Here is a 27,222-nt window from a genome sequence, read left to right as displayed (position 1 = left end):
AATTTTGCCGTTTTTGGTTATTATCTTGAATATTATTATAGATAGAGATAAACTGTAAAAAGCAATAATGTTCAACAAAGTAAGATCTACAAATAAGTCAACTTGACCAAAATGGTCAGTTGACCCCTTAAGGAGTTATTGCCCTTTATAGTCAATTTTTAACCATTTTTCACAAATTTTTGTAATCTTTTACAAAAATCTTCTCCTCTGAAACTGCTAAGACAAATTTAACCAAACTTGTCCACAATCATCATTAGGGTATCTAGTTTAAAAAATGTGTTCGATGACCCCGCCCGTGAACCAAGATGGCCGACATGGCTAAAAAATAGTACATAGGGTAAAATGCAGTTTTTGGCTCATATCTCTGAAACCAAAGCATTTAGAGCAAATCTGTTGAGGATAAAATTGTTCATTAGGTCAAGATCTATCTGCCCTGAAATTTTCAGACCAATCAGGCAACACGTTGTTGGGTTGCTGCCCCTGAATTGGTAATTTTAAGAAAATTTTGCAGCTTTTGGTTATTATCTTGAATATTATTACAGATAGAGATAAACTGTAAACATCAATAATGTACAGCAAAGTAAGATCTACAAATAAGTCACAATGACCAAAATTGTCAATTGAACCCTTAAGGAGTTATTGCCCTTTATAGTCATTTTTTTATAATTTTCATAAATTTTGTAAATTTTTGTAAATTTTTACAAAATATTTTCCGCTGTAACTACTGGGCCAAGTTCATTATAGATAGAGATAATAGTAAGGAGCAAGAATGTTCAGTAAAGTAAGATCTACAAACACATCACCATCACCAAAACACAATTTTGTCATGAATCCATCTGTGTCCTTTGTTTAATATGCACATAGACCAAGGTGAGCGACACAGGCTCTTTAGAGCCTCTAGTTTTTACTGTAGGGGGAAGGGGTGTAGAGTGTTGGTCGAACCCTGAACAGTAGGGACAAGTATGGACACACCATTCTGAATTTGGATTATGATTAAATATTCGACACAGCATAGGTTTCTGACACAGAATGAATGTGGTCTAAGATCTCAAAATGTTGAAATTGGACATTTACCTATCATATAGTCCAATATCCAAAATCTAAATATTTGGTTAGATTCAGCATATCAAAGAACCATAATAATTCAATTGATGTTGAAATCAAATAAAGTTTAATTTGGACCCTTTGGATCTTAATGTGGACAAATTTGAAAACGAGGCCCAAAAAAAATAAATCTAAATACACGGCTAGATTCAGCATATCAAAGAACCACAATAATTCAATTTTTGATGAAATCAAAGAAAGATTAATTTTGAACCCTTTGGACCTCAATTTCGGACCAATTTAAAACGGGGCCAAAAATCAAAAATCTAATTACACGGTTAGATTCAGCATATTAAAGAACCCCGAAAATTCCAGACTTTGAATTAAACCCTTATAAAATTGGTCAAGAAATGAGCAATTTACAAAGTATTAGAAAACTATTGTTTTTGGCTCCTAATTCCTTAACGGTTATAGCCATAACCCCTAAAAATTAATCCCAATTTTCCTTTTCTGGTATGGAACCTTGTGGTACAATTTTATAGAGATCCATACACTTATACACAAGTGATTTTCCTGAAACAAGAAAAATGCTTGTTTTTAGTCCCTAATTCCTAAACAGTTAAGACAATAACCCCCAAAATCAATCCCAAACTTCCTTTTGTAGTATGGAACCTTGTGGTACAATTTGATAGAGATCCATACATTTATACTCAAGTTATTGTCTGGAAACCAAAAGTCTTCGGACGACGACGACATCGCCATACCATTATACGTCTGCAAATTTATAAATATAAAAAAAATGAATACCACCTTTCCATTCAAAAAAAATTTCAAGATCCCCCTTAATTTTTTCCTACCCCCTCTTTTTGGTGTTACAATTGACCGGTTCCTTACAGGAGTCATTACCCTCCCAGTGTCCGATTTTTGTCCATTTTTGCGTCTTTTTTTACTAATATATCGAGAAAAGTAATATACAAAGAGAAACTTGAACAGCTAAAATGATCAGCAAGGCGAAATTTACAAAAAATAAACGTACTTGAAATTTGTGTATCAACTTCTTATAGAAGAAACTGCCTCTAAATAAGAAAGACATTTTCAATGGAAACAAACTATTTTATTTGCTTCCCTTCTAAAACAAATAATGTCTTTTTCAAGAAATCCCGGAATCTAACATTTAAAAAAACATGCCCCCCCCCCCCCCCACCCCAAAGATGATTGGTCGGTACCTTGGCCCTGTTTAAAGTTTTTGAGTGTGGAGGTGCATATATGAACGACTTCCATCGAAACCTTTTATGTTGCGGGTTACTGTCTAGTTGAAGCTGTAAAATACATGCACGAAAACGTAATAAAAAGCTGTGCGCAAATGTAAACACCGAGTTGCATATATCCCATATCTCCTTTCATCCATTCCGGCGGTCCTCGGTGGCTGAGTGGTCTAAGTAGTCTAACTACTGTATCACTAGCCTGTCAATACTAAGGTTATGAGTTCGAATCCCGCACGTGGCAGGTAAGCTCGACTCCAATCTTAATTGACTAGAATTCTCTGTTTTCCTACCGAAGGTCGGTGGTTCTCTCCGGGCACTACGGCTTCCTCCACCAATATAAAGTGACCGCCTCGAAATAGCAAGATAGTGATGAAAGTGGAATTAAACACCAATTAATCAATCAATCATCTATACCGGTATATTTATGCATGAGTAGAAAATTTTATAGCTATTGTTTTGAAATACTTTTAAAAATGACTGTGATTTAATTGGAATAGGAAATGAATTAAGATAAAGCGGCAATTCACAAAGAGGGAATACATATACTAGTCCAGCGGATATCAGAATAATTGATCACTTTATGGTAAAAGCATGAAACTTGGCATAGTGAAAGATTAAGGGGTATAGAAAAAATTGAGATATGGAGCCACGAATAAAAAATCCAATATGGCCGCCAAATTCAAGATGGCCGACATAAGTATAACATCATTCACTTGATGAAGTCTTCCAATTTTAATGAGTTCAGAAGATGTCACAAACTTAATGAAATACAATTAAGATATGTCAATTATTATTTTTTTTAAACCTTATTATACAGAAATCATCAAAATGGCGTCAAAAAATTCAAAATGGCGCGTCAAAATGTTTGAGTTTGACAGTATTCGTATGTATACCCCATCACTGTGTGATAGAAAGTTACCAAATCCGTGAAACTGATCATTTGATATCTGCAAAGGCCTACAATGTATCATTAATACCTGGGTGCACAGATTATATTTTCAAAATGGCGGCAATATTCAAAATGGCGCCGTTTAACATGTCAAAATTTGACGTTTGTTTTTAAATATGGTATAAAAATGATTAAAAATAATGGATCATTTATTTCAATACAAGCACGTATATACAAACATATTATTATTTAATGTAACAGGTGACATTAGCTATGAAATAAAAATGGCCGATACAACTCAAAATGGCGTCTTTGACGAGTTCTTATTTTTCACAGTTACAGGTAATGACCTTAGAAAATTTCACAATTTTCCTGTAATGAAAAAAAACCAAAACATATGCAGAAGTAACTATTTAACATAACAACACATTAAAAGTATAATTAAAATATGATCCAAATGCAGGAAAATCAAAATAAAGAACAGTCTCAATCAGTTTCTCTTTCACAGTCCGGTGAGCAGTTGCACAATGCTGTGCATTTTAATGCTGCTTTCAAGCATTTACATGCTCCTCGACATCCTTTATTACAGCCACATGATGAGCTCTTGACATGACATTGAAGCTTCTGCAAGCACAGACCAGAATGGTACCCAAGTACCATCAAGTTTTTGCCAACCAAATAAATCTGGTGATGGCATACTTGGATTTGCAACTAAACAATTGCCCCAAATAACACTACTTTGGTAAGCTGCACGTTTCGTATGTTGAAGAAGTGCATATCGTGTTGGAGGAATATTTTCAATTGTTCTTGTCTTCTGTGTGAATAACTGTTTTTTGAACTCATTCACCGTATTAGCTGTACTAGACCGATCATACAAAAGCAAAACATACCGTTCTATTACTTTTAACACTTTTAAAATTTCCACTTCATTTGGATTCTCAATAACCTGCAGAAATGCTTCTGACAACTCCTCATATACGGACCATGTGTCCCAAGCTGATTTCTTACCTTTCCAAGAAAAAGCTGAGACTGTGTCACAACCGGTAAAGGCATGGAACAGTGAAAAGACTTTCGATTTCAATGGTCCTAGAGCAAGGCATAATCCATGAACTGAAATATATCGGAAGTTCTTTCCAGTGCCAAAACCTATCCACAGCTGTTCAATCTGCAGTCTGTTGAAACAAGAGACAGACAAGACAACAACATCTGTGTCAAATGTTCTGATCAGTTTTCTGCTGTGGCCCTTCTGGGAAGCATCTAAGGCATGCAACAACATTCTAGTATCAGCTTCCTCATGTGAACATGGGCTCAACAGTTCATAGCTGTGTTCTTCAGTATTTCCAAGGGCGTTGTTCTTGTCAGTTACTACGATCTCATTGTCGTTACCAGCATTGGTTATTTTATCAGCGAGAAAATGAAAAAGCTCTACTTTATTTTCGTCTAGGCGCAAGAATTCCTGCCGTTTCCTGGTGCATTCGTTTCATCTTGAACTCGTCTTCGAATACCTTTCCCACGTTTTCCTCGAGTAGACGCTTTTAAGCTATTGTCAATGTATGTGTCAAACACAATGTCAATTCTTTGTCCATCTTTTCCAAAGTTCTGAATATACGGTATAAACACTTTAGAAGCGTATTCATTAAATGATTTGATATTGACAGGCTTAAGCATATTAACAACTGCAGATCCATCAAGAATTATAGAAGATACTACAGGTTGAACATCTGTTTGAGGGGATAACCTCTCCAGACATTTCGACAGGTCAGCTTTTGTTCCTAGACGTATAGTACCATTTTGACTAAGCGTTGGAGGGAAAGCATGATTCTCATGTCTGAAGAAATCGTCAAGGTTTTCATCCCTTGATTGACAAGCAATATACAATCTTGAAAATAAAGAACAATTACTTTTCAAAGACATTAGCTTGTGATCTGTCGTAGACGTTTTCTTTGCAGGAGGTGGTGTTTGAAAAAGTGGTAACTTATTCCTCTTGATTTTATCATAGACAGACGTTGTTCGATCAACAAGGCGTTCTTTCAAATACTTTTCAAACTGTTCTTGTCCAAATGATTCTATTGTGTAAACGGTTTTTACAACTGATATGTAAACAATGTTCTTCGAATCTAATACTAGCAAATCCTTACTTGTCTCTAAAAACGGATTTCCAAGATCATCAATTACATCATACAAAGACACAATGTCATTCTGGAATGATTCTTGAAAGGATAATGTTTGTTCATGATTAAGTTTATTAGATTCATTAGTGTTTACAAAGCATTCAGTGACATTTTCGAATTCATTTACCAACCTAGCCATTTCAGGCCCAGCAACCATCCATCTACGAAGCGCTCCTGGATTTTCCGTCAATCCAACAGCACCATCATCTGCTTTAACACACGCATTATTTTGTTCGTGGGCTTTATCAATAGCCATACAGGAAAATTTCTTCTCGGTCTTGTTGACAGCAAAGTTGCCGCCAAGGAATGCTCTGTGGGTTTCTGGATTCGTTTTTTGTAACTGAAGCATATCACGCAGATGAATTGGCAGCCATCGTGAATAGTTGGTGTGATCCAAGGCAAATAACCAAGGGATGATCTTTGAGAGAGCTTCAATATATAACAAAAAGTTAGCCTCACGTATAGACCTTATAAATATTAATACTGTCAATTCAAATTGGAGAGTTATATATCAGAATTTAAAATGAGGAGATTCTTTAGATCGTCCCAAACACCACTCTTCAAATTCTAAGATAACCTCATCATCCCTCAAAACATCTTTGTACTGGAAGTAAGCGTTTGACAATAGACGGTAAAGTGTACACGCTGTAATTGGGTGTGCTCTACGTGTTTTTGTAACATGAGAAGCCTTTAGGAATGCATCAGCCGTACCTGGTGATGTAACCTGTGCATTTACTAAAACACTAGTCCATCCACTATCTTCAAGCCAACTACCAAGTGCTTTGAACATTGCCATTTCTATGTGTAGGCCGCCGAACATCATGACAAAGTGTTCCTTACCATACATCTGAGGCCAGTTCCATTGTATTAGTTTTGCTACTGTGAAAAGGGGTTGGTGAAAAGCAACAACTGGAGTTTGACCTGGATTTAGCTTTCTTACATCGCTACGAATAATGTTCAATGAATGTCGTATCATTGCAACAGATTTTGCTTGCTCATGAATCAGAGGTAGAAGGGCAGACACTGCTGGTAATTTATTCCCATCTTGCAGTACTGCGGCATAATAGTCGGACCATGAAATATTTGTACCCACTTTAGCCTTAACACTTGAATTTTCTGCAACATGTTTCAGCCATTTGAATTCCCCTTTTAATGTAGCTGGGAATGAGGACATATCAATTGAAAGTTCTCCTTCAACTAATGGGATATCTGGTTCGCTGAATCTTAGTACAGCTGGTGGAAGATTTGAATAACTCTCTGGTAGAAGAGAAACTCTCTTTGACTGGCATTTCAACATAATTTCAGATTGGTCAAATGTTTGAACAACGCCTTGAACATCGTCTGAAATATGTTGGAATAAAGGTATACCTGTACCATGGAATGAATCTTTTGACGATATACTGCTTGGATTGTGATCAATGTTGTCTACAGCAGATGAAGTAAATACATTTTGTAGTAGATTGGTAGGGCAAACAATACCTTCTTGGACATAACGACGACAAGCATCATTGGCCATAGAAGTAGAAATTTCTAACACTCGGTCGTAGGAGACAGATAGTCCAAGTTTGAAGAAAGTATCTACTAGATCACGTTTTCTGGTCTTACAGTGGATCATGATTCCCAAATAAGCACAAACTGGAGGTTCATGATCTTTCATGTGACGGTTGGATAGTTTCTTTGTACAACTGTACATCAGAAGCTATCCTATTGTTAATGTCGACTGTGAATATGAACAATCCTGAATGTTGGGTCCAAACTGAATCATACTGACCAAAGAAAGCAATGACTGGGGTACAGAAGCTTCCTGACATTCCCTTGGAAAGGTTCCTTTAAATTCTGAATTTAATGCGAAAATATCTTTACGAACAAACGTAGCTGCTGTTGACAAACTCATTATCAAAGTCTTCTAAGCAGACTCTCTTCAATGCAGGACCAATGTCATCTTTGAAAGCAAGAATGTTTTCATGGCCTTGTTTGTAAGCATCTAAGTCAGGGAAATTAGATACAATTCTGTCTTTTAGTCGAGAACTATTAACTCGAGATGAAACATCTGCACCTAGACATGTTATTCTTTCCGTATAAAGTTTACATAGATCTGACAACTTGTAAACACTTATGGTCTCATCGCATGACCTTGTTTCATTTATATAAGAGACTAGTTCTGAAAATGCAATACCATGGATTTGCCTTTCCTTCTTAGATTCGACATAATCATTTTTCATTTCAATTCGAGATGCACGATTATATAAGGAAACTAAACATTTAGAGTGGTACTTTGCTTCCTGTGCAATTAGGTCACCAGCGCTAAACTTTGCAAGTAACAACGTGTCATTTAATTTTACTGCACATTCTCTCACACGTGTATCTTGTCCAAACGTTGAGGACTCATGAAGGGCTTCTTGGCCATTTTCATTACAGAAAAAGCACACAGACGGGTTACTGGTGGACTGAACGGAAAACCTATGTCTAGTTTTCTTTTTAGATGTGGTTGCTTTATCATCTGTTCTCTCATGTGAGGTTCGTTTTTCTGCTCTATTCAACTTTGTCCTGTTCAGTTTTAAGTTGCAAGATTTGTGCGAACTTGCCTTGTGGTCAATGAAAGACTGTGCTATTCCAAATCCCTCATCTAAGTTTTCAATGCACACATTAATGCCTTCAGGCATCAATCGTAATTCATGAAACTTCTTAATATTGTCAGCTAAAGATTGATAACCAGCTCCAACATTGAGACGTTTAGAATCAAAAGGACATGTTAGTTTTTCGTCTGTTATTTCTTGGCATAGGATGTAATTTGCCCAATCAATATTATTTGAATCAGTCGGTTTGTCATATTCTACACTTGTTACCCTGAACGTCTTTTCAGTAGCCATGTTGTAAGAACTATGATCGTAAATTGGTTTATATATTCCTTGTGGATAACTTCTGTATGCCAGACGCGTGTTTCGTCTACATATGACGTATCAGTGACGCTTGAATCGAAAAAGTGAAAAAGACAAACAAAAAGTATGTAGTTCAAGATTTGATGACCTGAAATCCTGAAAGTTTTGCAAAGCACAAATATTTGTTGATAGATTAATAGCTTTCTAGATATACACGATATAGTTTCTGATAATAAGACTTTTGGCGGCCATTTTGAATTTGTCGGCCATTATGGAATTATTTTTATTGTTCTATATTCAGAAAAGATAAATTAGCATCATGACTAGCAATATGCAATGTTTTGTGCTTTTATTTTCAAATGATCAATTATACCGTTTTTTTGGACTCTGCCTCATGACTGTTGGCGGCCATTTTGAAATTGGCGGCCATTATGGAATTATTTTTGATTGTTCCATATTCAGAAAAGATTAATTAGCATCATAACTAGCAATATGCAAAGTTTTGTGCTTTTATTTTCAAATGATAAATTATACCATATTTTTGGACTCTGCCTCATGACTGTTGGCGGCCATTTTGAAATTGGCGGCCATTGTGGAATTTTTTTTTGATGGCTCCATATCCAAAAATGTTTATAAGCATCATAACTAACACTGTGCAAAGTTTCATGCTTTTACCATAAAGTGATCAATTGTCTCAAAATATTGGACTTAGCTGCTGGACTATACCGGTATAGCTATCTTTTGCAATAAAAGTTGTTTTATCATATTTTCACCGCAGCAGGGAAATCCTTCAACTAGCTCCTATTTTAAGGGATCTAAATCTTCCCCCGAAATGTTTGAAACGTTGCTATTTTTTTTTATTAAATTGCACTGTCTCATTTTTTCTATAAAATGCACTTTTGGAAGCTGATGCGAGGCTGCAGCTGCTAAATCAGAAACAGTAAACTGGCATTCAAAAAAAAAGAAAGGCAAAATATCCTCTGGTTTATCAAATATTAGAACTCCAGTCCAGGTGCTAAGTACACAGTCGAGGACCCATAATTTAATAATTTTAGCCGTATGTTCATTATTGAAGACCCATCGATTAAACATAAACTTTCGGTGTGAGCCAAGGCTCCGTGTTGAAGGCCGTACTTTGACCTATAATGGTTTACTTTTACAAATTGTGACTTGGATGGAGAGTTGTCTCATTGGCACTCATACCACATCTTCTTATATCTATTTGCAATTCATATTTTGACATTTTTTTACAATATCAGATGTGATTTTTTCATGTTTAAAACGAGGTACCAACGTGCAAATGTTTATCTCTTTTAAAATCTCAACCATTTTCCAAACGATAGCTTCAGATTTGAGCCGGGTTTGTAATAATTCCGGATAAGCAGATCGGAATCAGTTATGACGTACACAGTAATCGGTATAATCGTAATCATGTTCATTGACCATAACAACGATGAAAGCACATCATATAAGGACGTTTTGACATCATATAATGAAGTAAACCGAACCACATAATATAATGTTACAAGCACAAAATATAATGACACAACCACATAATATAAAGATGTTTGCACATAATATAAGGGAAAATGCACATCATATAAGGATATTTGCTCATCATATAAGTATATTTGCACATCATATAAGGATTTTTGCACATCATATAAGTACATTTGCTCATCATATCAGTATATTCGCACATCATATAAGGATCTTTGCACATCATATAAGGATCTTTGCACATCATATAAGTACATTTGCACATCATTTAAGTATATTTGCACATCATATAAGGATTTTTGCACATAATATAAGTATGTTTGCACATCATATAAGTATATCTGCATCATATAAGGATGTTTGCACATCATATAAGTATATCTGCACATCATATAAGGATGGTTGCACATCATATAAGTATATTTGCACATCATATAAGTATGTTTGTACATCATATAAGTATATTTTCACATCATATAAGTATGTTTGCACATCATATAAAGGTGTTTGCACATCATATATTGACAAGTGCACATCATATAAAGGTAAATGCACATCATATAATGAAAATGGGCATAATAAGACAGTTTAGGCGTTCCATAATTTTCACCATATTATGTCATTGTGCACCTCCTATTTTCTTTTTATGTTTCGAAGTATTTTATGGGGTTTCCCTTAGAAATTCATGGGTTTTGCAAGGGGAAAGAGTATTTTTTGTGAGGTTTGCTCGAAGTACATCTCGTTATCATTTCGTAATATGTCACAATGAATATCCTTTTTTTATGGCAGAAAGGGGTAATTTGATCATTTGACAGATTTTTGGAGCCGTGTTGAATAATGGCAATTGCCTTTTCCGCTAAAAATACTTTAAGGGTTATTGAAAAAGAATAATCATGATAGTGCACATGCTCAATGACTTATTATTTTTTTTCTATTTCAGCGCATACTGAATCTTTCCTTTTAAAATAAAACTGAAAGTCATTTTTTTCGTTTCTAATTGATTGGCGCTAAATCAGTTTCAGTAGAGAATAATATAAACTAGTGAGACAATTAATGTATACAGAATATTAAGCTTGTCAGTTTCAATGGTCATTTCGATATGTTTGAATAAAAAAGCGCTAAAATATGATATTTGAGGTAAATAGATTAGCAATTAGTTCTCATTTCAGTGTACATGATTATTCTAATTTAAAGAATCATTGATCACCCATTTTTGGTTACTTGAATTCGAAAATCAAAACGTACGGTTAAACTATTAAAATAACATACTGCAGATGTGCAGAAGACATTACTATGTCAAATAACAGTATATGTTTTTTTGAAGTTTCTATTTACATGTAGTTTCTTTGTGTTTCCAAACATCTTGCAAATATTTATATTCAATATGACTAATCACATTTTGTCGATTTTAGAACAATTTGATGTCTTAATTGACAAAATTTGATTATTCATATTGAGTATAAATATTTAGTGCATTTTCAGCTTTATTTTTTCCTATTTTGTGCACAGCGTGGCCAAATGTTATAAATTTTCAATATGTATAACAAATTTAGGACATCACAAGTGACATTTGTCCAGATAATATTATTTTATAAGCTAGAATAATTTTATCATGTTTGCAATTTCAAAGTCCAGCAATGACTTTTCCTTTATTTATGTTTTATAGTCTTTCAACATATTTTAATTCAATGTTGCACAGGGAATGCGTGGGACAAAAGTGTTCGGAAGAAAATGTCAAAAATAAATTTAAAGTCTACTTTATTAAAAGTTGGTGATTTGATTGTTTTTTGAATGCAGTCGAAGATGACTAGAAAAGACATGTTTAATGCCTTGCCTTATTTTGAACCAAAGGATCTGCTGAAAACAGACGAAGAGTGAAACTATACGTGACGATCTAAAACAAACTTAAATTGGCATTATATTTTCAAAACATGCAACCTTTTTTTTTCATTTTTTATTATGTCGACTTATATTTTGAATTTGAGTGCAGTAGCGGAACCAGAGCTTCAAAAGGGGGTTAAGGAACTTTATCCGGATATGCCTGTTATGTGTGAAGGACCATTTGGGTCACAATGCAATTGTTGACAAGTTCGCTAGAAAAACGTGTTTCATTTTGTTCGAGTATCCTAAAGCATGATTTTGTTTTAATGTGTAGGATGAATTTCTGATAAACTGTACATGTGTGTATGATATTCTCCTGTGGTTGTATTTATTTTCAAGGTTATGAAATTATTTCTATATCTGTCTTTTTTTTTATCACGCACGACATATTAAACCCCTATTCAAATACTTAGATTGTCACAAAATTTCATTATGAGTTTCTTCATGGTTATCAGAGCAGTGAACAGCTGAACAGAAATACGAGTAGTTGAGTTTTTACTTGATGCAGATATAAAACTAAGAAGGTTTTATTGTTACTTAAAAGGAAAGCTTTACATATATGTGTAGTAGTAGATTTTTTATGTTTAGTGCATCATTGAATTTTTACATAGCATGCACGTATATTACAAAAATGGTTCACATAAATAATATTGACAGAGTTTAATGTTTGAATTAGTTGACAGAGGAAACATATTGTAGAAAATGAAAATTGCACTAAATCTCGGGCGTCCAAAGCACTTTTCTGGATTTACCTTCATCATGAACGCTAAAAACCGAACATAAATACATAAGAAGAAGACCCATTGGTGGCATTGGGCTGTTGTTTCTTTGACACATTCTTCGTTTCCAATCTCTATTCTATAAACACATTAAAAGCTGTATGATCAATAGGGACATTAAAAGCGAAACGGATCAAGAGTCAACTTTGCCTGAGGGAGTTTGAACCTTAGCTTCTAACTAATTTCTACATTTATCAACGGAGAATTCAAGAAAAGTATTTAATAAATAATATAATTACCGGTACCACTCAATCACTGCTGAGATAATAATACCATCAAGGACTAAACATCAACTACTAGTAGTTAAAGGTTTCTCTCATGCTTTCAGATGTGGTCGATAGTCCTGGAGTTAATAAAGCATATTCAACTGATGATGTTGTGTTGCAAAACTAACATTCATATAGTTCCTTTGTAGCTCGAATATGTCTAAATGTATATCAATATTTTTTTTCCCGTTCTTCTAGCAGTTTGCATCAGATTTTCGGTTTTTCTGACGACCACTTAAGATCATAATAAGAATCAACAAGCTAGAGAACCGTTGAAAACCACAAATTTGCATTTGGTAATAACGTCATATAAAAAATATAATTCTAGCTACCAATACCAAATACACTTATTTTAATATTTAATTGACTTGACATGTGAACATTTGAAATAAGAAGGGGACTGTACAATATTACGTCTACAGCTGAATGAATAGGTTAGCTAGCTTGCACAAAGTTAGTGCTATTTAGCAGTGAGTTGTATTGCTCAACTCTGGTAAATCGGCCATTCAGTTACTAAAACAAGTTGAGACTGTTTATCAAAAATATCAACATCTATGTTAGTAAAGCTTACTATAGTTGGATGAAAATGTTTACTTTATATGTCAATATTAGTAATTAACGAGTCGATTTTGTCGCATGGCATACAAAAACATACGGTATATTTATTTATATAAAAAGAGCGCCATTCTCGAGATTTCCTCTTCCTCTTCCGCCGCTTTTAAATTTGAACTTGTCCGCACCCGTTCTCCAAAACCGCTTCTCAGATTAACTTAGGGTTCTAACAATATGTTAGACTAACATGTCTAGTGGTGCAATCAGGGTTTTGTTTGAGCAATGAGGTTTGTAAAGGAGTACTTTGAGGGGCAAAAAGAAAGGAGGGTTTTACTATAGAACCCTATGGGATTTTATTTTTAAAAATGTTCAAATGATTATAAATTGAAAACCGTTTGTGATAGACACAATCTTTTTAATTGAAAATGTTCCAAATGATAAAGCACATTAAATGAAACAAAAGGTTAGTCCTCAGGGGTTATCCCCACCCCCTGCCATTTGAGAAAGTTTTAATATCTTCTAAGTGGTCATGATCCCCACCCCTAAACCATATATATTCTGGTTTGTTATGATAAAGCAAATCAAATGAAATACAGGGTTAGTCCCCATGAGTCACCCCCACCCCCTGCCATTTTAGAAAGTTCTTATATCTTGTAAATGGTCGAGATCCCCACCCTAAACCATATATATTCTGGTTAGTCATGATATAGCACATCAACTAAAATAAAGGGTAAGTCCCCAGGGGTCACCCCCACCCCTGCCATTTGAAAAAGTTCTAATATTTTGTTAGTTGTCGAGATCCCTACCCCTAAACCATATATATTCCTGTTCGTCATGTCACAAAGATTCGAATGATATAAAGGGTCAGTCCACAGGGGTTCCCCCCACCCCTATGATCAATATCTTGTAAATGGTCGAGATCCCCACCCCTATACCATATATATTCCTATTTGTCATGTCAAGAAGATTTGAATGATATATAGGGTCAGTCCCCAGGGATCACCCCCATCCCCTGCCATTTTAGAAAGTTCTAATATCTTGCAAATGGTTGAGATCCCCACCCCTAAAGCATATATATTCCTCTTCGTCATGTCACAAAGATTCGAAAGACATATAGGGTCAGTCCCCAGGGGCCCCCACCCCCAATGATCTAATATCTTGTAAATGGTCAAGATCCCCACCCCTAGACCATATATAGTCCTATTCGTCATGTCAAGAAGATTTGAATGATATACAGGGTCAGTCCCCAGGCATCACTAATGCATATAACTATACAGGACCAAACCAATTTTCACTGGACTATGTGATGTCGGGCGACCTGGAAATGACGAATTATGGGAGCTTCGTTTGGGAGACTTCGTAACAGCATCCTGTTACAATCATTTCTTGTTACTATTAACATTATGTAGATGAAAATTTTATTTCATATATTTTATATTGTTATATGTTGTATACCAAACCTTTCTTAAATTGTCCGATTTCAAATTCAGAAAATATTCCGAAAGTGATGTTTCAACTCCCTCAGACAAAGTTAACAATAGATGGATTTGGCTAATTTGTTTGGTCCTTTTGTGTCATATAGCTCTTCAACTGCTTCGGTTCTTATAAATCCTTTGCTTTCAAATATTCGGCTTTGAGCTTATCTGATGAAGGTTAATCAAGAAAAGCGCTTCGGATTCATGAAATTTACAAATTGTTGTTTACATTTTTTATATCATATCATGCATGTTTTTTGTTGTTGGTTTTTTTTTTTTTCTTCACTTGCTTGATTATGCTTATTTGTCTCGCTTGCTTGATTATGTGCCACCATACATGAATGTATGTGAATGCGAATCGGGATGATCGTCAGTACTCAACATGCGGCACCACGCGTGTTGCTCATGTAAGTACATATTAAGTGATAAGTCTAATGCGGTGATGTCACATTCGAGAAAAAGTGGACGGGATTGTGAATACGACAATGTGGAGATATTGACAGGCATTGACATACATTCATGTATGGTGTAGAATGCATTTTTGTCTTTTGGTCATTTTTCGTTTTTTTGTCATGGCGTTATCGGTTTGTCTTCGTCTTGTGAGTTTGATTATCAGTTTTATATCGAATATGATGGTTCCAATAATAACTGAAACTACTATTGTCAAACAACAACAAAAACAAATAATAATAAAACATAACACAAAGATTGGGCAACACGAACACTGCAAAACACCGGGGCTGATCTCAGTAATAAATAAAGGCAACAGTAGTATACCGGTGTTCAAAAGTCATAAATCGATTTAGAGAAAACAAATCCGGGTTACAAACCAAAATCGAGGGAAACACATCAACTATAAGAGGAAAACAAAGGAACAACAGGAACTCCGAAGTGCAACAAAAACAAACGCCAACACACATAGAAACGAACTATTTGATAACAACTGCCATAATAAGTCATCTATCCGATTGTTGTTGTGCAACAACAAAAAAAAAAACACCAAAGTAAAAAAAGTTACTTTTTAAAACGTATAGATTAATATTAAAAAGAAAAATATTATGTGAATTATTAGTCTGCAAAAATGCACATTGGAATATTTTTTTTATATAGCATTATTGTCGAGAATATGACGCAAAACTTGCAGAGATAGAAACGGAAGCTGAAGACAACTTCATTCGAAGGATCATAGCAGAAGCATATTCCGAGCAATGTAGGTATACTTTACCTATCATTATTAATATGATATCGCAGAATGCAAAGACTTGACGTTTCTTAAATCTGTTTGAAAAAATCCTTCCTTTTCATATTTTTTGATTTTTTCGGAATTATTTGACATGCTATGAACAACTGCTGTTTCAAATGCAAATCCTCTCCAATGCCACTCTGACAACTGTACACATTCTTCCTGGTGTGCATACTCACGCTTCATTTAAAGAACGACTGTATCCTCTCTTTAGCTTTAAACAGTGCTGTTCCCAAAAAATTACACCGAGGGCGAAATCAACAAAAGCCTGGACATATTTGTTGAGATTGCTGATTTGATATTTCAGGAATCAGTCGATATTCGAATATTGATTACGCCGTGTACCTCCATCTCGTGTAATTATATCTCTGTAATATTCAAATGAAAGGAGATGTGGAACGAATTTTAGATATCTTTTTTTATATATTTTTCGTGTAATTTGTCTTCATCCTAAAACTTGATCAATCGGCATGATTAAGGATGAAGACTCCAACGTGTGTCATAATTAATGATTTTTAATTAGATAAAATAACGTGACCATGCTGACGTCAAAGGTTCCTACCCTAGAAAATGTCTCAAACTGGACGATTTCGATCAAGTTTCTTTTCATTCACACGATTGACAGTGTAAACAGGAGCTTCCCTAATAACTCTCCAACCTAAGACAATTGACATCATCAATTTGAGTCATTGAGTGTGGAAATTACCCAAGGAAAAGACAATTCATCATCCGAAGAGTCCAACATCCACAGTTTTTCATTCAATCGCAACCTGTTTGTAACCTCAGATTGGTTCGTAAGATAAATAAAGCGCTTTTTGCGGTTTACTTTTTTCAAATAGAACTACTTTTAGTACAGAATGTATAAATGTCTAATGTCAAATAATCCACAAAAAAGGTTTCTTTTTTCCTCTGTTGTAGAAACATTATGGAAACAAGAAGTACAATTAAATTCCATTCTGTTCACTTCTGTTCCCTCAAATGATTTTAGCATTTAATTTGTGAAAGGCTAACAGCGGAATACTTATAAAATAAGGAGATGTGGTATGATTGCCAATGAGACAACTATTAATTAGGTGATAAAAAAAACCAACTGCTATTATAATGTGTTTGTTTCTCATTTGAACATTATACCCGTATAGATTTTTTTCAATATCATAAACCATAACATTTAAATAATTAAAAACCAATTGTTCAGGGATTAATTGAAGGTAATTCCACTCCAAATCCACATACTTTGATTGGGAAATATTTACTTCCGGTTAAAAATGCCAATTCTGTTGTCAGATAATAGCTTAATTTACGCTGTTTCCAAAAATAGCTGGTTAAAGTTTCTATATAATTTTGCAAAAACTTTCGGAGATAAGTAGGTTCTTTCGGTTTACATAATTTCACGTTCAGTTTCATTACAACCTTACTTCATACTGATTCCAAACATATAAAGTTCTAGTAACTTTTACATAAAAATAATGCAAACATGGATACTTCCGATAGATCACCTTCAAGGTCATTTTTCTGCAACCCAATGTAAAACACTTTGTCGTGTACCATTGTACTATGTTTATTAAGGTAATAAAACAAGGACCTTGAATCCAAAGACCTTAGGTCTCTTCTATTTATGGTTAATGAGTTAGATCTTTATATATCACCATACAGCTAATTTTGAATATAAGAGGGGAGAAATTTCACATTAAATTTAAACGTACCCTTTCAACCACCATTTGTGTGTTACGACATGTCACAACGAGAAGCAATAAAAAGCCAAAATAAAACATTAAAAAATAACCTTGACCTTTGACCATGACTTCATTATCATTTTGGTGCACCCAGGACCTCAAATAAAAAATTCTAGGTCTCTATCGCTTATGGTTTACCAGTTAAAAATACATATTACTAATAGCAATTACATAAGGGGGAATAACTCTCGTGTGGAGTGTCTGGACCGCTTTGGACACATTATTCTGGACATCCTGAGGATATTACGAACAATTTGGGAAAATAATTTTGTTGTAATCTTTTACTGTTGCGAAAGAGAAGTAAACACAAGAAAGACAGTGTTTGAGGAGATAACTTTTACAAAGAAAAGTGTTATGTTAAACGGTGTCATTTTTATCAGCTGGACATCTTGGGAAACAAAAAAGCCCGGTAAGAATTAAAAGTGGCGGAAGAACAAAAATAATAATCAGAACAAAATCAAAAGGTCTTTCCATGGAAAAGTGGAGGGATTAATAGACTATTTTCATATTACCGACTTTTGACTTCAGAGTGATAATTTTTCGACAGGTTCCCTACTCTGTGGTAGGAAATTCTGGTACTTGGTCAAGTAAGAGCAACGGAAAGTAAAACCAAGCTTACAATCGGTAAAATTTGAGGGGAAATTAATAACCGATGATTTTGTCGTGTATAGAAAACATCAAATAATTAATTTTTCCCCCAAATTGCACTGATTGTAATTTTAATTTTACTTCTAATAATTGCTCTTACATGATTGAGAACCAGAATGTCCTAACATTTCTATAGAGGGTCTAAATGGCCTATGTCACTCATATGGATCTATGTGTATTTTTAATATTTAAAACCATGACATAATTCATGATTGAGAGTCTCTTTGTAGTTGATCTTGTATTGCTGATAACTGTTATATCTTTTTATTTTCGTTTTATCTATTATAGTTTTGCCCCAAAAATGGTTAAAAATCGACATTCAAGGGCAATTACTATAGAAAGTGGACTGACATTTTCGGCTTTGTTCACCAATTGGTAGATCGTGTCTTGATGATAGTTTTTGCTGTTTATAGTTTCTGGTAATCTTATAAATATTTTGACCAACACTCCAAAAGGAAGAAATTAGTCTTGTAAGGTCAATAACTCCTTTAAGGAATCTACTGACGATTTATAACTTTTCTGGATCATCATTTTTACAGTTTTCTTGAGACAAAGAGAGAGACATAAAATATGTTTGAGATGTGTTTTTTCTTCCTCTGGTTCTTCTCAAACAATCTTGTCCGGGTTAAAATTGTTTTAAATTTTGACACTGGTTTGTTATTTTTGATGTAAAGGTTTATTACTTCAAGACGGTGTTTTGCATATCACCATATCTCCATCTGACATTGAACTTTGACCTGAATGTAAAAATATTTGGTTTTTTTTCAATTTTTTTGTCTGTAAACGTAACTTTTTAATCATTTGACATAGGCTTTTGATTATTGGCACATGAGTGCAACACCTAAAAATGACGTATAGCATATCATGGACGATGACCTCTGACTTTGATCTTTGTTAATGTCAAAGTATTGATTTGTATATGTCCGCCCCCTAAAAACCATTAATATTCATGCTTGCCATGACAATACCTTTTCAATGCAACTAAGTGTTTACCCTCTCCCTCATGCATTTTAAAGGCCGCGTTGACTAGTTTTCAGTTGCCCTATAGTGGTCACACTGTTTTTGTTTCTGCCCGTTAACATTTTTATATTGTACGATAAGCCTTTATTTTCTCAACAGATTTTAAATTCGTTTTGCACTGTGTTACTATCTATAAAAGGAAAGTACCTTTGTGGAGTGAAATTTTGACAAAAAATGTGATAAAAAACATAGTTTTTGTTGGAAAAAATCTTTGAAAGCATCATTTTCAAAAGTTGATATATATGTATCATAAGCTATTCAAAATTGTTTCCCGATGTATAAAGTAGGGTTTTTTTATTAAAAGAAGAGGGTGCAAATCAATGAAATATAAAGTATTAGCTACGATATGTTAGTCATAATTTACAATGAAAAAATTTACCAAACAGTGCTACTAGCAATATGATGCTACGTGGTTTTGTAACACTTTTTTCAAACATATGTACCGCCTACTGACGAGTCCTGAGGGTAAATGGTCATTCACTTATACATAATGTTTATTTGTATCATAGAAAAGAACAAAATTCACAAGGCCTAATCGATTTCTAAAATTATCTTTCGTTGTTCAACATTTATCATTCATTCGTTCATTTCTTAATTTGTGTAAATGTATAATACAGCACTGATCACTTTTATACAACATCTTAGTGTACCGGTATCACTTATATTTTTATCCATATAACAAAAATCTTGAAACAAGGAATAATTTTGCAATACCTTTTTCATTTCAAATACTAAAAATTCATAGTTCATATTTCTTCAAATCTACACCATTTGTCATAATTTATTTCTAGAAATTAAAAATCACAAATAAATTCATTATATCTACTAAGTTTGTATACCCCACACAACAAAGTAAATAAGTATAATGTTATTGACCCGTCAGTCCGTTTGTCCATCAGTCCTGTTCTTTTCATCGCAACTCCTCTGAAACCGTACAACAGAATTTCAGGAAACTTTGTAGATAGTTAAAACATGTATTATGTAGATGTTTCGTATTCACAAGAAGTCTTATATGTTGACTTTTGTAGGAGTTATGAGTATTTGAAGCATACTCATAAAGGTTCTTTAATTGACATCATTTTCATACTGGTCAAATTTTTTTTTAACTTCGATCTAGTCTTGGAGAAAACTTTTTCGTAGAAAGAACTAAAATAACACAGAAATGTACTTTCTAGATCATCTAGCCCCAAGCGCCATGCTAGGTATTGTCATTACTTAAAACCATAAGTTTTTTTCTAAGAAAAAAATTTGACATTTAAACGAAACCTTTTACTAATGATACTTGGAAGATCGTTAAATAATTTACAGTTTTTGTGGACAAACCAAAGTAAGAAATGACCACTACAAAGGAACATAAATAGAACCATACAAATAGTACATGCATGCAGGTTCTAAGATACCATCTCGCATATAAAAATCACATCATGCAGATATGCGCATAATGTGTAACTGTCCTAATTTTGAGATATTGCTGCTATCCAAAATCAAAAGTTGTGGAACATATTTTATCAGAATCATTTGATAATCCATGCAAGTAGTGTCTCCTCCATGACAGTCTTGAACATTCAAACTAAATATTAAATAAACGACACTGCTAATTTTGAGTGGTTGGTACAGGTTGTTTGTCACTGTGCAACACAGTTAAACATAGAACCCTATGGGAAAAACTGAGAACTCTTTTTGTCAAAAAACACTGGCATACATTCAAACATACTATCCACACTGATCTATATTCCAAATTGGTCCCTGATGTCAAAATTGTTATTATAACTCAATTTTTGTTAAGAGAAACTTTGAGAAATGTAATTATGTTTTGCTAGGATTTCAATGAAGTTCGAAAATATGTATATATATGACCTATAATGGTTTACTTTTATAAATTTTGACTTGGATGGAGAGTTGTCTCATTGGCACTCATACCACATCTTCTTATATCTATATATATTTGTATTTTTGATATATGTAGCCTATGTCAACACATCTCTTAAAAAATATATGCAATTTTAATACACTGTAAAATATACTTTTTTTTTATTACACAAGGTATACCTGCAAGATCTTCCTACACCACCAATATAAAATATATTGTCAATTCTCATTATCATTAGTCTTTGATGGAGATATTCGACAAAACTTCTGAATTTTTGTATTTTCATCTTTTGCATAAATTAAAAGGTAAGTTAACCCTGCCACATATTCATGTCCCTGTCGTAGGCCAGAAACTTCGTCAGTGTATGACATGTATGTCATATATCAAATTTATTGATACGTTTGGTTTGCGGACGTATTGTTTCTCGTCCGTGATACGTCCTTTGCTATTTTACATGCGTATAGTTGCTTGCATCCGCGTCATTTGGTCTCTGTTTGATAGTTGTTTCATTGGTTCCAACATCTTTTTTATTGTACCGTTACAAAATCTATAAAAAAAAAATGAAATTAACACTTTATAACATCTATGCTTCCGACGCACTTTTCATGATTAACCTTATTATGCTTTACCAGTGATAAAAAAAAAAAATGCTTTATTCAAATTAGTTTACCATTTGTTGTTAAGCCTTGATATCGTTTAAGTGGAACGATTTTGTATCAAATTAATTTCGGAATGCTTTTTACGATTATTGACATGATTCAACCATTTTGAAGAAGGAATCTATTCGATTTTTATCAGCTTTCTATATTTTAAAATAAGATATGCAATAAGAAGAATTGGATTTGCCGATGTCTTTATGATATTCCTTCTGGATAGTTTTAGAAAATTTGCGATTTTTTTCGTGCTTTCCCAAACAATTCATAATCTCTCGGTCTATAAAATTGTTCAGGTAAGTTCACTAGGCTCATATGTAAACTACTAAAAGTGTTGATATCGGTCCCAATAGATAGACAGCTAGTTTAGATTGACAATGTTGCTTGTGATTTTGTAGATGTATGAAATAATAGGTAAATCAGTATTATCAAAATATTTTGATTCGCATGTTAGAACATATCGATCATTCAATACACTTGATATATTGATGAAATAAAGCTTTCTATCAACATACTGAGTTTAAAGAAATGACGTTGTTTTTTTCTGAACGAGGCCACACAAGTTTTCTCTAATTTCAAATATGAAAGACTATGATTGTTTTATATAATACTAGACCACACCCGCGACATCGCGGGTCCGTGACTGAATTGAGTTATCTAATCGTGTATAAGTCTTATTTATTTTTAATCTGGATTTTTAGTATTGGTATTGTCATATGATAAAGTCATGTTGATTATAAGAGGCACGGTTTTCTCTGCTTTCAAAATTTTTCTGTTTGAACCCGTCGAACTGGAACTTATTAATTATTTGTAGTATTTATTATTTGAAAAACAAAAGGGCCCGGAGTGATGTAATTTGTAATCAACATCATTGTCCTATATTAGTTATATATAAAGTTGAATTCTTTAATTCGCCGTTTTTACGTCATGCCGGCTAACAAATTGGAAACTGTACCTACGCCTTTATTTCAAGTCTGGATTTTTAGTATTTGTATTGTTATCTTATAAAGTAAAACTGATTAAAAAACTTCAAACGGAAACAATGTGACAATGATTGAATTGAGTAGTGTCAACCCTGTATAATGACGAAGTTTAGGTGTGTTTGTGACCCGTGTATATAGCAAATTGTGATGCGCCTGACAGATGCGGACCGTACAGATTAGGAAATAGGTAATAGGTAACAGGCGACATATACTTAGGTATCTGTATCGGATTCGACCCGGAACTTGTTAATTATTGATATTGATATTGATATTATATTAACTATGTGGAAAACAAAAGGGCCTGGAATGGTTTAATTTTTAATCAACACCGTTGTCCTATATTAGTTATATATAAATTTGAATTCTTTGATACGTCGACTGAGCATCCGCGGAAGCGTATAAGACACGGATCGATAACGGTCTCCGAATTTGAATATTTTCTCAAAAATTTGCGTTTTCTGTGGAAAAAAGATTGTTTCAAAGACAAATTTAGGAAGTACAAAACACTACATTTATACGTCATATCACAAATATTTCCGACTTTGTATGGTTTCAGAGGAGTTGCGGCTCAATGAAATCGATCTCTTCCTTTAGTAGTATAGATATAACTTTCATCATACAACTCTTTTAGTGTTCTGGTTAGGAGGGAGAGATGATGACGTGGAAGGTTCATGGAAATGGTCGTCCGGAACGTCGTTTACATATACGAAGTGGAACTCAGGTGAACCAAATGACAATACCAATGTAAATGGCTATGTGCAGGATTATTTAATGACTAATGCAAATGGATGGTTTGATCATGAATCGCACAATGCTGTCAACTATATATGCGAAACAAAAGGTAAGTATTAACCCAAATTTGACTTGTGATAAAAGAACTAACTAACTGGCTCCTCAGTTATACTGCTGAGTTTAATGAATTTATATCGATTATTAATATATATGTCGTCTTTATTTTCTTGTGGTTATTCTGATGGTAACTGGATGGGCATGTTTTACTGCGTCTTTTATTTTATAAAATATGGTCTACTTTTGCAAGGGATGCACACATAAAACTTAAAATATTTTCATCACATTTTGTCTGGACCATCTTTAGTTCGTAATCGTTGTCTTTGTTTGTATTTTTCTAGAGTAGAATCATGTTGGTGGTTGATGTGTTTTATTGTATTGTCCAGTCTTTTTCTGATTCATGTCATGTTTCTATGTATCATTGTAACAGAACGTATATGATATACTTTTCACGCGTCATTGAAATAAACGAATTGGGTGTCTGTGTATCAAGGGATTCCACTAAGATGTCATAAACTAGGCTTACAGTCCTGTTCGGCGTAAAAGTAGTCACGGTCATAAGAAATATACACAACATGCAGTTCATACCGTAAACGTGTCTAATGATGAGTTCTGTCGGAAACTTTTGTCAACACAAATTGCGTTTCATACCATTAACGAAATCTAAATTCACTATTTCAAGAAACTAAAACACTTCTGTAATTGGCTCATTTCTGTTAAGTACCGATCGATTGAAATATTCATAGACATAACTAACCACAATCTTTTCAAACCCTTGACAACTGTTTCCAACGATGAGGAAATATAGCTTTAAATGTAGAAATTTAGGGTATCAATATGAGCAATCTTTTCAACAAAACTTTTGTGCCCAATAAAATACCCGATTATTTCAAAGTCAAAATTCCACGTACCATTTCACATACCTACACCAAGAATATTAACCACAAAAAGGTTCTGGAGACCTTTTCCTCCAAACCTCACGATTGCTCTTTTTATCGTCCTCATACAAATATAGTCCCGCTTGTTGATGATGAATAATTCAAACTAAAATCTTTGAACAGCCTTTTCTAATTTTCCAGTTTCTCATTTCTCATCAGTAACATATCCTCTGTTCCTGACGTTTACATATATCAATTGATACGTTACGCTCGTGTGTGTAGATTTAGACATATTTAGATAGTGTGTCAAGTTCAATAAATAAAAAGAAAAAAAATCGTAATAAATGCATTACATCAGTAAGAAACATTATAGATGTATTAAGAAAAGCCTTTCAACATGACAAATTATGTCGGTACTTTAATTAATGTCTTTATTCTTTTTATTATTTTTATTATTTATATTTTGTTCTTTGTATTAATCGGATGAGTCAAGCCATTTTCGTCTGATTTTAACAGTAAGTTCTTATGTTGTGTTGTTAAGCCACTGTCCCAGGTTAAGTATTTGGGGGCTTGCAAAACTTTTTTAACCCGCCACATTCTGTATGTGCCTGTCCAAAGTCATGAGCCTGAAATTTAGGGGTAGTCGTTTGGTGCTCTTTGTTTGTTTGTCTATTGTTTTGTACGGAAATCAGGTCCTTGGGTTTTTATAATGAATCGTTTTACATTTTGTTATGTCAGGCCTTTTATATCTTGCTTTGCGGTATAGACTTTTCTTCTTTTTGAATACCGTATACTTACCTGAAGTTGATGTCATTTTGTCTATAATGGATAGTGAGATATCATAAGAAATCATACCACATTTTTTTCATTTTTATTTATAAACTTGAAACATAAAATAAGACAATTCTTCTTTAGTCGTATCATGACTATAAAAGAGGATGTTTTCTTGAACCCAATATTTGTTCCATCTTTTTTTCCGGGTTGTAAAATATTCGTTCTGTGCAATGTCCGTCAAATCAAGATCAAAGATCAAGGACGGACAATTTCTTATTATTTAAGAGTCAGTATTTTTTCATATTCTGTTTTTTGAATAATATAATAATGTATGAAAGCAAGTAAAATTTTTCTATTTTATTTATCCAGAAATTCCATTGAAAATGGTAAAAAACTAGAAGAAATTGAAACATTTGTTTGTGATTAAACTATTTATCACCTACAACAAAATGAAATTCTTTATTTAGTGCTTAGAAAGTTTTTGACCTCATTAATAAACCACAATCATACAGATTGATACTTTTAACTCGTATAGGTGCCCAATATACAGCCATGTGAACAAAGACAGCTTTTGCGCTGTTAGAAGATTTAATGCAGTCAATAAAAGGTTAAAGAAACACATTTTTTTAAATTTAAAAAGTTTAGAGTAGATAATACAGGAGTTGTCAATACTTCAAGTGGAATATAAGCGGTCGAAACTCTGATATTTCAATACGTATTGTAACTTCTAGCATTAAAAAAACTTGTCGACTTTCCTTATTATCTGCTTTTTAATTTCATTATTAGCATTACAAGGAATAAAGGACTTTTATTTATACATTGTCTGTCAAAAAATAAATAAAAGATTTTTTTTTATAAACAAATAAAGAATATATTGGTTGATGTCAAGTTAAATCTATGCAAACAATCTTTCATGTTTAATTAAATGGTCTTTTGAAAAATCTTATTGCAAATGTATTTGCTGTAACTCGTTTAAACCCCTTTTCTGTAACGAAAAAGGAAAGTATGCTAGAAACACTTACTGGAAATGTGAAGATCTGATTGAAGCTTTAAATTTTCACCTGGACAACATATATGTAAGTTTCGGCGATAAAATGTATCGACAGGTAGTGAGTATTTCTATGGGCACTAACTGCGCCCCGTTAATACGCCCCTTTAATAGCAGATTTATTCCTGTATTGCTATGAATCTCAGTTTATGACCAAACTAAGTAAAGACACGTCATTGTTATATTTGTTTGATACATTCAACAATACCTACCGTTATATTGATGATATTTGTTTTCGTTAAATAATCCAGAGTTCTCTAAATGTACTACCGAAATTTACCCAAAGGAACTTACTTTCAATAAATCTAACATAAACAGCAGTATTTGTCCTTTTCTAGACTTAGACATTTTAATTTTTAGAGGGAAACTCCATACTAAAAGAGACAATTTTTAATTCTCTATTGTTAATTTTCCCTTTTTAGACGCCGATGGTCCTTTGGCTCCATCATACGGTGTTTATATATCCCAACTCGTTCGTTATGCCCGTGTGTGTAGTGATGTCATAGATTTTAACGAACGTAATCAATGCATCACTGGTAAATTATTAAGTCAGGGATTTCGTTACCATAAATTACGTAAAACTTTTACTAAATTCTTTCATAGATACAAAGATTTGATTAGTAAATTTGGCTGTACCTGTAGAAAACTGATTGAAAACGGTATTTCACATCCTAAATTTTACGGTAATATTGTACTATAAGCGCGGAAATCACTTTGTTATCCGTGTAAACCCATCGAACCTTTAGACAAACTTATTAGTAAAGGTTTTCTTACCAATGTTGTAATTAGATCTTTGAATATAGTTAACATTGGCACAAATATCGATTTTGTCATCAGCAAATTAAAACATAACTAAATTTGTATTCTTTTCAAATGTTTTTT

The 27,222-nt window shown here is 33.5% G+C and overlaps 1 protein-coding gene across 1 annotated transcript in view; it reads left to right on the top strand.

Annotated features, from left to right (window-relative positions):
- The window catches only part of LOC127725995 (C-type lectin domain family 10 member A-like), a 39,555-nt gene extending 15,569 nt beyond the window's left edge, over positions 1 to 23,986 (top strand). Inside the window, exons 4-6 of the mRNA XM_052233294.1 lie at positions 15,812 to 15,911; positions 23,483 to 23,692; positions 23,982 to 23,986. Coding sequence (XP_052089254.1) covers positions 15,812 to 15,911; positions 23,483 to 23,692; positions 23,982 to 23,986 — 315 coding nt within the window. The remainder of the gene's footprint in view (positions 1 to 15,811; positions 15,912 to 23,482; positions 23,693 to 23,981) is intronic.
- Positions 23,987 to 27,222: the final 3,236 nt, after the last annotated feature.

The sequence above is a fragment of the Mytilus californianus genome, unplaced genomic scaffold (genome assembly GCF_021869535.1).
Source record: "Mytilus californianus isolate M0D057914Y unplaced genomic scaffold, xbMytCali1.0.p SCAF_15, whole genome shotgun sequence".
NCBI lineage: Eukaryota > Metazoa > Mollusca > Bivalvia > Mytilida > Mytilidae > Mytilus > Mytilus californianus.
Note: the sequence above shows the minus strand (reverse complement) of the source record. Positions and strands in the feature narration are given on the sequence as shown.